The sequence below is a fragment of the Anoplophora glabripennis genome, unplaced genomic scaffold (genome assembly GCF_000390285.2).
Source record: "Anoplophora glabripennis isolate ALB-LARVAE unplaced genomic scaffold, Agla_2.0 scaffold301, whole genome shotgun sequence".
NCBI classification, from domain to species: domain Eukaryota; kingdom Metazoa; phylum Arthropoda; class Insecta; order Coleoptera; family Cerambycidae; genus Anoplophora; species Anoplophora glabripennis.
Window position 1 is genome coordinate 578,296 of NW_019416435.1, and position 14,502 is coordinate 592,797.

General features: G+C 32.3%; 1 protein-coding gene across 1 annotated transcript in view; it reads left to right on the plus strand.

Moving 5' to 3' along the window:
- LOC111691526 overlaps window positions 1-14,502 on the plus strand; it is a gene marked incomplete at its 3' end in the record, with an annotated part of 336,616 nt that overhangs the window by 277,524 nt on the left and 44,590 nt on the right. Inside the window, exon 8 of the mRNA XM_023454534.1 lies at window positions 12,095-12,263. Coding sequence (XP_023310302.1) covers window positions 12,095-12,263 — 169 coding nt within the window. The remainder of the gene's footprint in view (window positions 1-12,094; window positions 12,264-14,502) is intronic.

Below are 14,502 nucleotides of genomic sequence, written 5' to 3' on the forward strand. Positions count from 1 at the left end.
AAAATTCTGAATGCTAAAATGTTTGTAGTCTGTGTAGGTGTAAAAAAAAGATTGAAATTTTGGCTTTGTATTACCAAAAGTGCAGTATGTTAGCCAGTGTCCACCAATATGTGTACAGTCCTTTACACCAGTATTTTTAATGTCCAAATGTGAAGAACATATAATTAAATCAATTAGTTTTGTTGCGTTCAAATTAGTAGGTTCACTAATTATTTGTTTGAGGTCAACTGAATTTAATATATTATTTAATAATTTTGTAGCAGAAGAATTGATTTCTAACACATCAATATTAAAATCACCAGCACACAATATATATTCATATTTAGGAGCAATAGAAGCAAGAACATTTTCAAATCCTGAAAGAAAATTAATAGTTGAAAAATTAGGCGGTTTGTTTACAGTACCTAGAGCAATAGATTTGTTGTTCATTTTTAAGGATACCCATATCTGCTCCGTTCCCTGAGTGTCCAAATTAGTTATTAAATTTGACTGAAAGGAATCTTTAATATAAATTGCCACACCTCCACCCCTACGCTGCAGTCTGTCCTCGCGATAAAGCTTATATCCTGCAAGCAATACACTGCTATCAACAATATTATGATTTAACCATGTTTCTGTGACAGATATTATATCGAATTTATCATATACTACTTCTTTAAAATCTGCAAAACTAGTCATTAGCGATCCCACATTGATATGACAAAACTTTACTGACATCATTAAAATATCCCATGAAAAACTAGAACTTAAACTAGTATATATAAACTAAATATAAATATAGACAGCTAAAATTTAATATAAAATTATATTATTAAACAAGAATTTGACAAGTATTATTAAATATGACAGCATACAAATACAATAACAAACAACATTGTGGAATTAACCAAACCGACAATACTCAATACACCAACTATTTAATTATGATTAATATGTGTGCACGTCAAATTAATATTTCAGTAAAAGATGTAACAAATTTGTGAGGTTAAGTAATTATTTTAGCAGGCTTATTTTAAACTGTACCAAAAGTACTTCTGGAAGCGCTTCCAGACTAATACAACTAGTAAATGAAATAATTTGAAATTGCGTTCATGTATTTATGTAAACATTGTTCAAAATCTGAGGGTTTTTCCTAAAATTTATATGCTCCAGTGACGAAGATACAGGGTATTGGTGGCATATTTTTCTAAATAAAATAGTACGCCACTGCTTTACGGCAACAATCATGATATTTTCGGATTCGTCTTTCAATTTTCTACAAATTACTACACTGTTGTTTTTCGAAAAAAGTCTGATTTTTTAAGTAAAACTTAAAAAACGAATTGAAAACACAAGTCGATATTCGAATAGAATGTGGTTTAAAATTACAAAGTAGGCTAATATAGCAACTTTGACATTCTGTTAATAATTTGATTATTAAAATATTATTTATAATTTCTGGATTGTTTGATTAATGTTTATAATGGAATATACCCACGCAGAGTACGCCGATATTTTTTTTATCCATGGATTTTGTAATGGAAACGCTTTAGCGGTTTGCTGAGAGTATCGACGTAGGTATGTTTCCCAACAGACGTCATCCCACACCAAAAGTTTCTTAGACATCTGCAATGCGAAATTGCCCAACGTCCTGGCGCTGGAGGTGATGGTGGAAGGCATTCAGCTGAAAAAGCAATAATGCAGTGCTGGATCAACCTACTATAAGTATTAGGCGGACCGCGAAACAGTTGCGGTATTCACAAAGTTTTGTTTGGAGAACTTTGCATCAGGAAGTTCTACATCCCTATCTTCTATCCCTATCATCCCTCCTATCGGCAGAATGTTCAATCTCTGTTACCCGGCGACGAGGTGCAACGGTGGATTTTTTGTTAATGGCTGTTAGAAATGAATATCCAAAATGTAGGTTTCTCCAATGTCATATTCTGGTTGAACGAATCACTTTCTACAAGGAATGGCATCGATGGAAGTGTCATTTTTAACGGCTCGCTATTTATGTAAGTATTGACACAACGTTTGAACGGGAATTCTTACCTAGCCCTACTAGGAAATCACGTCGAATATACTATTTTAGATGACATTCCCCTAGGAACGAGATAACTCATGTTACCAACACGAGGGAGCACCGCCGCATGTTAGCGGAAATGTAATTATATGGTTAAATTATCATTTCAGGCAAAGATGGATAGGCAGAAATGGACCTGTACATTGGCCTGCAAGATTACCGGATCTCAACCCACTGGATTTCTTTTTGTAAGGTGCTGTTAAACTGCTGGTATACAGTGAACAAATTAATACTCCTGAGCAGTTAGAAGAAAGAATAAATAATACTTTTCATCACATTCAAGCAACAGCATACATTTCGAAAGAATTACATTTTCGTTACCTACTAAAAAGATGTCGCTCCTGTGTTCGTGGAAATAGAAATATTTTTGAGCATTTACTCAAATAAACTCGTTAAAATGGTGACTAATGTTATGAATTTCTTTATTCGAATAAATAAGCGAATGATTAGTGTTTGTAATGTCATTTACTTAAAATGCTTTTTTCGAAAAACATAAGAGAGTAGTAATTTGTAGAAAATTGAAAGACGAATCCGAAAATCTTATGATTGCTACCGTAAAGCANTTAATGCAGTGCTGGATCAACCTACTATAAGTATTAGGCGGACCGCGAAACAGTTGCGGTATTCACAAAGTTTTGTTTGGAGAACTTTGCATCAGGAAGTTCTACATCCCTATCTTCTATCCCTATCATCCCTCCTATCGGCAGAATGTTCAATCTCTGTTACCCGGCGACGAGGTTCAACGGTGAATTTTTTGTTAATGGCTGTTAGAAATGAATATCCAAAATGTAGGTTTCTCCAATGTCATATTCTGGTTGAACGAATCACTTTCTACAAGGAATGGCATCGATGGAAGTGTCATTTTTAACGGCTCGCTATTTATGTAAGTATTGACACAACGTTTGAACGGGAATTCTTACCTAGCCCTACTAGGAAATCACGTCGAATATACTATTTTAGATGACATTCCCCTAGGAACGAGATAACTCATGTTACCAACACGAGGGAGCACCGCCGCATGTTAGCGGAAATGTAATTATATGGTTAAATTATCATTTCAGGCAAAGATGGATAGGCAGAAATGGACCTGTACATTGGCCTGCAAGATTACCGGATCTCAACCCACTGGATTTCTTTTTGTAAGGTGCTGTTAAACTGCTGGTATACAGTGAACAAATTAATACTCCTGAGCAGTTAGAAGAAAGAATAAATAATACTTTTCATCACATTCAAGCAACAGCATACATTTCGAAAGAATTACATTTTCGTTACCTACTAAAAAGATGTCGCTCCTGTGTTCGTGGAAATAGAAATATTTTTGAGCATTTACTCAAATAAACTCGTTAAAATGGTGACTAATGTTATGAATTTCTTTATTCGAATAAATAAGCGAATGATTAGTGTTTGTAATGTCATTTACTTAAAATGCTTTTTTCGAAAAACATAAGAGAGTAGTAATTTGTAGAAAATTGAAAGACGAATCCGAAAATCTTATGATTGCTACCGTAAAGCAGTGGCGTACTATTTTATTTAGAAAAATATTCCACTCTGTACCTCCGCCACTGGAGCTTCTAAATTTTAGGGGAAAGCCTCAGATTTTGGACAATATTTACATAAATACATGTGCGCAATTTCAAATTATTTCACTTATTAGTTTTTAAATTAATTAAAAGAATTTAAAATATTTTTTCAAGCTTAACACCTTATATATTTTTAACGAAGCGTCATAGATAAGAACTTTATACCAAAGACTCCCCTTAAAATTCATCAAAGAATACGAGGTTTCATTGTATATCAAATGTAGAAATAATGCAAACAACACTATCTCAAAAAAGTTTAAGGATTCAGGATATTCACACTACTTTGAAAAATGTCATCCTTCAACGTCTTTCATTTATTCTTCTTAAATTCAAAAATATGTAGCTTGCAAAAACATTGAAATAATGAAACCGAACGAATAATATTTTCTGTTGTGGATACAATACTTCGCCCATTAAACTTTTGTTCAATGGCAAACAACATTTCATTAACGTTAGTTTTTGTTTACGGATACACTTTTTGTGTTTATATCTAGTATTTATTTAAAAGCATTTATGCTTATGTGATCATTATTTGTAGATTTTGACCTAGGTCATACAAACCTTAATTACCCGAAAATTGCAATTCTAATTTTCATACTGCGTGTATACTAAAAGATAATTCAATTGAGGCTTAAACATTTTCCTAAACTTTCATAAGATACACCCCTCTATCTAATATTGTGGATAAGAACTACTTTGCGTACTAAAACCCCAACCCAACATTGTAATACCAAGCTGGTAGTAGCTGTAGTCCGCACAGTAGTTGTTTCTCACAATATAATTAGAATAACAACATTAAACAACTCCTTACGCGATATGATACGCCATTAGCGGATACAGATATTCCTGATTTTTTACCCTTTATATCTTTAAAACTGGCCATTTTCGGATGTTGGTCCGATGAGTACTTTTGTTTAGGATGTTATGAAATACAATATACTACATTTTCAGTCCATTCGACTGTACCGGCTTTTCCATTTGTTTTGTGTGGGCTCCTTTACCAGGGTTACCTGATGGAACAAATATTCTGATATAATATATATATATATAATTTGTCTGACATCTCTAAATGTAAAATAAGTTAAATGTTATTGTGATAAGTGGAAGACAGTGTATCTGTACCAAAATTACTATTATTATTATTAGCTTCATTAATTAGTAAATGATACATATTCAGTTTTCAATATTATTCCTAATAGCTTTCTTGAAATTGTTGTTTTAGGACAACCAAGAGAGACTATACACAGATATTGCCTCATCCTGTATATAGACGGTTAGTCAAAAGTATGGAAACCTCCAAATATCTCAGCGTGAAAGACTTTTTGAGGACAAAAGTTTCTGTATTTTTCACTTCGCATCGGATGGTAATCTTGACCTTGAGGTCAAGGTCAAGGTTCAAGGCCATATAAAGATCAAGTCGTTTTTTTAAATGGCGACTCTCTTTTTCAACCCTGGAAATGGAAAGGGTAGAAAATTCTGCATCCGAATATGATATTGACCGTGACCTCAAGCTCAATGGTCAAGGTCAGTACAAGTTCAAATGTCGATTTTTACTGTAATTTTTAACTACGGAATCAGAGGGAGTGACAGTGTTTGAGTAGATATTTGATGGTGTTCCTTAGTGACTTTGATCTTGAGCTCAAGGTCGAAAGAATATATCAAGGTCATATCGTTTTTTGGAGTCTCCTCCTTATTTACTCCTTATTTCGACGCTAGAATTGACGTTACCGATAGGAGAGCGTAGAATTCTACATGTTATTATGATCTTAAACGTAACCTTAAGGTCAATGGTCAAGGTCAGGTAAAAGTCAAATGATTAGTCCGGCTGTAATTTTTTATTTTCGACAATGGAATAGAAGGGACTCACAATTTTTTAGTGGTCGCAGATGGTCGAGTTAGCCTATGAAATCCTAACCTTAAAACTGAAAAATAATACAACTATTGAAGGCGAAAGTAGGAAACGGCCACTGAAGGCAAGGGGGCGGGGGAATGATTCGGTCATTCATGGCAAAATCGAAGATCGAGGTCACAAAGGAGTGCCATCAGGTAAGACTGTCACTCCTTCTGATTCCGTAGTTAAAAATAAAAAATTACAGTAAAAATCAACATTTGACTTTGAACTACCTTGACCATTGACCTTGAGGTCACGGTCAATATCATATTCGGATGCAGAATTTCCTGCTCTTTTTATTTCCGGAATCGAAAATGAGGGTCGCTATTTAAAAAAATCGACTTGATCCTGATATATACCTTGACCCTTGACTTTGACAAGGCCAAGGTTACTATCGGATGCGTTGTGAAAAATGTTGAGATTTTAGTACTTACCATTTATCCCAAGAATGCTTTCCCGCTGGGATTTTTGGGGTTTCCATAGTTTTGACTAACCCTGTATATTAACAGTGCCATATTTACTAATTATCACATTATTTAACTTACATCAATCATATAATATAATATTACTTGTGTGACAATTAATGGCCAAATGAAGGGAACTAAAATTAAACTAAACCAATACCACTAATGTAGTACTACGGAGAACTAATTAATTCGAATGTAACTTGCCAGTGAATTGTATTTGTGTATAATTATGAATGATTATGAATGATAGTTGTGGTCTCAATCGTAAAAGCTTTATTGAATATTGTAGACTTAGGACAATTAACAAAAACCGTTGAGTCAGGATACTATTCTCACACGCAAAAACTGTCATTTTCATAAAATTTGCCTATACGTTTCAATTATACAGGCTGAGTCGGGAGAATTGCACCAAATTTTAGGAATGATTTCATCACGTCAAAATAATAAGAAAAAACTTAAATGTTATTGTGCGATTTTTATTTGTATGTGACGTGACATATATTTCAATAAAAATGATAATTTATTGACATTTTATTAATTAGAACATTTTGATTAAATGTTCAAGAACACCACCATTAACCTCTAAACACTTTCTGCTTCGTTTACGAAGGGTGTCTGTAGCTTTCCTGATTGTTGCATATCCTTCTTTAATATCTAATAAATACATATATTCTATTATTAAATCTCATATATTTTTACTCTTTGGTATTAAGCTAACTACTTAATTAATTAATTAATTATAATACGTCGAATTAGTGTCTCTCGAGTGTTCAATCTAACTTTGTACAGGGTGATTCACTATAATTTGACCCCCCTTTTAACTTTTTTGTTTTAAGAGTTATAAAAAAATGTTAAATATAAAAGTTGCACGATTTTTTATGAATTTTTGAAAAATGATAGTAGAAAAACAAATGAAGTCCAAACAAAATGGCTGCGGATGTTAACTTTGTTAAGTTAAATAGAACACCCTGTATATTTTTACATATTTGGATAGAACGTTCTCTGTAGAGCATAGCCATAAGGGGTTTGTTGAGTCCATCTCTAACAATAAGCAAGATGCTTTTAAAAAACGAAAAGAAGTTTTTTTATTAAGAAAATAATACAACTTGTAATTGTTAGACCTCTTTCAGGCATTTCTGCATTTTTTCCAATTACATAAGGATTTACAGATTTAGTTATAATATACTTTGACAGATCGGACATTGATACGGTCTAAAAGGCGTATAGGTAATGTAACGAAATCTCACTAGTTAGGCCGTGATCGAGAGGTCTAATTACTCATGGACATTATATGGTAGATCGTGACAGTGACAGCTGGTAATGTCTTGACAACATTGTTATTGATTGACAGTATGTATTATTATTTAATTAAAATAGGTTACACAGAAGTAGAAAATTATTTAGAATTAAAATAGGGTATGGAGAAGAATTTTGCTCTATTTTAATTCCTATAATATTTCAATTTTCTACTTCTGTGTAACCCATTTTAATTAAATAATAATACAAACTGTCAAACAATGACATTAGCTGTCACTGTCACGGCCTACCATATAATATTGTCCATGAGTAATTAGGCCTCTCACAGCCTAATTAGTGATATTTAGTTAGAATACCTATACGCATTTTGGACCATATCAATGTAAATCCTTACGTAATTGGAAAAAGTCAGAAATGCATGAAAAAGGTTTAATAATTACAAGATGTCTTATTTTCTTAATAAAAAAAATTTTCTTTTCGTTTTTTAATAGTATCTCGCTTATTGTTAGCGATGGATCCAACAAAATCTACATGACTATGTTCGACAGGGAAGGTTCTATCCAAGTATGTAAACATATACAGGGTGTTCCATTTAACTTAACAAAGTTAACATCTGCGGCCATTTTGTTTGGACTTGATTTGTTTTTCTACTATCATTTTCGAAAAATTCATAAAAACTCGTGCAACTTTTATATTTAACATTTTTTATAACTCTTAAAACAAAAAAGTTAAAGGGGGGTTCAAAATATAGTGAATCACCCTGTACACTTAATTTTTTAACTAGTCCCATAAACAGTAATCTAGTGCTGTGAGGTCTGGAGATCTTGGAGGCTAACTCCACTATAAGAAAAAAAAAATTGGGCTTATTTTCACTCAATTTTTCTCAATAATGTATCACCCGATTGAGTGAAATTTTACTTTATTAGTATGAGTAAAATTTTATGAGTGAAACTATTAGTTTTCGTTCAAATATTATCAAAAATGTCTAAAAATTATTAAAATACCGGATATTTACCAAAAATGTACTCAATAATTTCACTCAATGGATTCACTCACATTCACAAAATAAGAAACTTACACATATACATTCTACGATTTTTTTTTCTCGTAGGCCCTTCAATAAACGTAAAAATTAATTAATTAATTAGTTAACAAATTTAACAAGGTAGATGCGATCGCGGTCCGTTCGGGGCTGAGCTGATCGCGGTCTTTTACAAAATCAGTCACATTTGGCAATCGTACACAAACAATCCTGCTCGCGCCCTTCTTTAAATATGTAGTTGAGGTATTGTTGTAGTAGTTAAAAAAATGAGTTATATGGAAGAGGAAGCTCGTCTCGATCGCATCACGGTCTCAGGAGATTTTTTGAAAAAGATCGGTGGAGAACGCGATGCGAGCGAAACGAGCTCGGGAATGTCTAGTGCGAATGCGTACATTATAAAACATGGGAAGGAAGTCCACCGCGCGCGATCGAGACTAGTACGGTTCGCGATGCGACAGGACAGCGACCGCCTTATGCGTCTTCTCCTTAAGGAGGTTTATCGGGTTCGGAGGTACGTCTAAAGTCTAACGAAAGTTTCTGTAGATTCGCTAGTGACTAAAGTAGTAAGCCTTTAGATTTGACAACGTTGCACTTGGCTGGAGCGCTAGGCTCGGCGTTCGCTCGCTCCCGTTCGATCATTCTGTTTGTTTGGACACCTGCGAATTTCAAATAATACGCTACGTCGAGACCGCTGCGTTGCCGCTATCACGCATATGGGGGATAAGTTAGTCAATGACATCAGTTTGAAGGAGAATTATTATAAATTATGTATTTTACAAGTACCTAATCGATTTCTACAAGCTGACATACGGTTCCTTAGATATTGCGGTTTCCTATTTATACAAGTTGCTGTGGAAATTGTTCGTTAATTGTTGCGCATTCTAAGTGGAAAGACCAAAACATTCTGCATTCTCATAAGACTCTGTACTAAATCGTGAAAAATTATTTTATTAATATCTCGTCTCTTAGGTATCCAAACTAGTCATAATTTTTTTTGATTCATATTAATAAGCTTATATTAATTTTTTTATGAATATTTGTTCGTCAATTCCAAATCAGACAAACCTCCTTAAAAGTACAAATAAATATTTAAAATATTAAACTTACCTATTCCAAAATTGTCAGAAGAGATAAAAATAAAACGTTTCACACACGGGAATGAACAATCAAACTTCTGCCTTCATTAAAACATAACTAACAAATGCGAAGACATAAACGCACCATACAAAGGGATACATGTTTCGATACTTGTATTGATATACTTATAGATTTCACGATATAATGGTTTCAGGGAAATTTCATCGGTATGAACTGGTGGTGATACAGGTTGAAGTAACACGTTCGGCCAGAGATACCTTAAATTTTTGTTTCAATCATGCACTGCAAAAATGCATTAATAATTTTTCGCTTACACGTTAAATTAACAGAAAAAGATACTTACTTATGCCTAATTTTACTAAATTCGGGAAAATTGCCTGGAATATAACAAAATGATTGTGAAACTTTAAATATAAATTTTCCAAAATATAATATATATTTCTTTTAATTTTATAAAACGTCATATAATTCAGCTAACAAAATGACGGGCAATATTAAGGAAAATTGCATTGATGAATATTACCTACATTGAAAATGTTCAGTTTTATTTTTTAGTGTAAAATTGCATAATGACATAATTCTCATAGGCATACTTATTTTCTTTTTGTGTCAAGTAACCTTTTACTGTAAAGTTATTTTTTTTTACTTGGTGCAATGTAGCATTTTTGGAAACGAATTGAGTAATAAGAACATGTTTATGCTTTTGCATTTCATATTTTCTTCTGATGTTGTCAAAACACTGGCACATCATTGTTATTAAGAATTTGGAATTTAAATCTTTAAATTTTGAAAACATTTAACTTAACAGTTATCTTGAATTTTGCAACTGGTTTCAAAATCCAAGTGCAGCGGATCCCAACTTTATTATCAAAGTGCTACAAACGAATCAGAGTGTTTTTTGCCGTATTTTGCCATTCATTTTCAATAGGTCGGTATGTACATACTACTCTTTGAAAAGCAATAAGTCACACAATAAAGTATACGCACTATAAACTGAATTATAAAATAATTAAAAAACAGTGAAAACGTTAACAATATTAAAATACTAAATATTAAAAAAAATTATCTAACATTCGAAAACAATTATTATCCTTATACATTTATTTTTATTAACAAATATAATACTTGTTGTGGTCAGGGGCGGTCTGAAAAGGGGTTTAAATAATGATTTGGAAATATGTATTTATTTCTTTAGCGTAAATATTATGCGTTTTAAGTTTTTTTAATCGTAGGTATTCTACCTACGCCCTATCTTCCTTTAAAATTATTGCCATTACTACTGAATCACCCTGTATAAAAAAATAACATTTTAAGGATTTTATTTTAATATTATATACTGAAACCAAGCTATTCTGTACTATTTAAAATAAAAATTTGGTATATTTTGATGGAAACTAAGTAGATATGTTAAATTCCAAGATTATTCTGTAATACCTAAAAAGGGAGATATTCTGGTAGTACGTACATACCTAATACAAAGTTTACAGTTGTTAATGATTAAACAATTTTCTATCTTCTGGTAGTACGTACATACCTACATACAAAGTTTACAGTTGTTAATGATTAAACAATTTTCTATCTGTTTGTCACGTCTTAGATTTCTTCTTGTTTTGAGAGATACATCGCTTCTTTCTTCAGAAGAAATTCTAAAACTATCGATTAAGTCCCCTGGCTGGTATTTATATTTACCATATGTCCTGATCCATGGCGTTGAGGTGCATCGTACTTGATCGTTTCAAAATTCCAAGTTGTTCTAACCCCTTATTCCAATTCTTCTGGATTTCTATTGTCTTTATGTAGTTTTGGTCAAAATCTTGTCTCTCTCACCATCAGAATTATGGTATCAATTAGATCTGTCGCGTACCCTGCCCTTTTCTCTGCATCTGATAATTTTTCTATGTTTTTATTCTTTGATTTGATTGACAATCGAATTTGCCATGAAAATCGAGCTCGCGAACGTGGTGTCAGATTTATCATATCTTTAGTAGTTTCTGAGAATCCTGAAATCCCATCGAAAATCGACCAGCCTGTACACTCCCCATATATATGGAATTCTGTATACACTGAAGATCTTTATTACAGCTCTTCTTCGGAAAAGCTAACCCAATCTTCCTTGACATGTTATGTCATAATATTGTGTTTCTTTAAGATGTGGCGTATGTAGCTAGGGCAGATAGGTCGTTGCTAGATATACCTCTTTTTCCTTATCCTTGGGTATTCTTCTGTTGATTATTTAGCATTCCTGTTTGCGTCAAATTTCCTCTAAGAGCAAATCGTGAGAGCTATAGTCCCTTATCCGGCTCGCAGATAGCACGTGCTGGATGTACTAATGTGTAATGTGTTCTTAGCTGGGTAATGACGAGACTCATCGTTCAGATACCTATTCGTATGGGTTGGCTCTCTGTAAACACTGCCTTAGTGTGCATCCGTTTTTCTCTCTTAACACATATAGGAACGGCAGGCTATAATTTTCTTTCACGGACATCAAATATTTCAAATAAATCTTAAAACAAAGTAATAAAATAAATATATGAAACGACCTGTTACCATTTCTTGGGTTCCACTTCCAATATCCATAAAACAATATTTTCCTTATTTTGTTAGGCCAGGGTTGTCATCACATACGGCTTATTTTTGCATATTTAATAGATCACACAAATTTTAATTTGATTTCTAAATCAAAGCATTTATTTTCAGGGGATGAAGTATCTACATTCGACTCCGATCCGCGTCCATGGATTTCTTTCGTCGAGAAATTGTGTAATCGACGCCCGATGGGTCCTTAAAGTAACTGATTATGGACTTCCTGCCTTTTACGAAGCTCAGGGTATCCAGCCACCGACGAAAACCGCANAAAATAACCAAAGTGTAGATGCAACCTTAAAACATGATTGTTTTAAAGAAATTGATTTGTTTTACATTATAATTTACTATGTTTTAATACATTATATTATATGTTTAAATTTAGGATGTATCTTTGATTCTAATACATTTTCTGAACATAAAATAGAATTGTTCCAAATACAAGAGTAATACTGAAATAAAGATATATGATCAAATTAAATAAATACTTCTTCATAAGAAACAATTGCTTTTAAAGAAATTTGTAGTTTATTATTAAAGATACGTTTTTATGTGTGTAGTTGAACAAAATGCTCTATTGGATTTTACTGGACAATACTTATACCTTTACTGCTAACCACGTTGATCTGAATCTACAATTTGAAATTATTTTTATGTTCGTGATCTCTTACTAAAAAAAATATAAATCTATATAAAAAAAATAAATGATGTTCGTTCGAAAGCGTATCACTTGAGAACGGCTGGACCGATTTGGCAATTTTTTTAATATTCGTAGTGGTCCGAATAAGGTTTTTAGGGTTTCTTTCCCTAATTGGAAAAGTTAACCAGAAAATTGGAAAAATCGGGAAAAACTGAAAGTATTTTTTTCTATAGGATTTTTGTATGAACTTATACCATACTGAATACCATAATTCACGATTCGAACGATGGTATGAGTAATAATTTTTTTGTTTTGTTCGTTATGGTTCTGGAAAAGTTCAGGAAAAAAAGTCGAGATAATTACAAACGAAAGTTGGATAATTTTTCTATGCACTCTCGATCATAACTGACGATAAGAAAGTCATATTTGGTTGATTCTTTTTTGTGTTGATGGAAATAACTCCGGGCTAACGTATATCAAATTTCCTATTGGCGTAGGTTCTTCTGAATGTACTCCTCGAATTGAATAACCATGGCCACAATCGTTAATAGACACGACGATCACTCAGAAAAACGCTTTTTTCTCATTTTTACTTTGTTTACACATTTTTTTTCACAAATTCACAAAACGATCACAAATTTATTGAAATTACAATATTATGCAATAGTTTTCAAAGTGTTTCTGTAGGATGTCAGTCCAATCAATGGATATATTCTTCTAATGCACTTTACTTGTTTTGATGTAGTGAAAGGTGTCGCCTATAAGAACCCAATCATTTTTTATTGCTTCTCGAAATAATCGCAGGAAGTTTTCCAAATAAAACTGCTCAGTCGTTGTTTGTGGGACAATTACGAGTAGGACCAGCTATGTTCGCGTATCAAGAAAAGACAATATGGCTAAAAAGTGTACACCTACATCCTTTTTTTGAAATTAAGCCTGTAAGGATTACTTTGTCTTTAAGTTAATGAAAATCCTTTGTTATTTCTACTATATCAGGTAATTCCTAGTAGATTCTGTCACATTCCATTAATTCCTTAGTAAAGCCTCCTACTTCCCAGTAGTATGCAGTTGAGTAAATATAAATTACAAATCCTTATACATCATTTGCATATTTTTACTTACACTCACCAACATTTTCAGAATTTTGTTGTCATTTTGTTTAAATATTTTCTTAACGTAAAATTCAGTGATAGTGTTTGGAAGACATCCGATTTAATAACTCTTGTTTACATTTGTGTCAGGTAATGAAACAAAAAAACTCGATTTTACTCCAAAACTGTATGTCCTACCGAAGTTTAAGAGTACCTCCCGTTTATAATTTTTAGAATAATTATTTATTATTTAGGATCTACTATTTTAACATAAAAATATAGGTTTTAATAGTGAAATAGTAGATCCTTAAAATTTTATTTATCTGTTCGGAGGTATGGAATAAAACCTCTGCTGCTCTCTGTAGCTCTCTTAACAAGCTTTTTTTATTGAACTTTTTTTTCTTATTTGAAGATAGAATCTAGTGAATAAGTTTAGCAAGCATTATAGGTAAGTGTATCTACAAAAAAAACACTATAAAAAATTAAAACTGAACAAGTAGGTCAAAGAAAATTAAAAAAAGTACCTACAAGAAGAATATATTCAACAGACATAAATATTCTTATGTAATATACAGGATGATTTCACTTTAAATATAGAAACTACAGGAATAAATTTATTACCAAAAAATAAGTAGAGTTTGTTCTATAAACTTTTTTCCTGGGGGACGCAGTATTCAAGATATAGTGTTTTCAAAAAGTTTACAAAAAAATTATATTTTCTGTTATATGATCATAATGCGATGACGGAATTGAATGAAATTTACTACAGCGTATACATTTAATTAGACCTT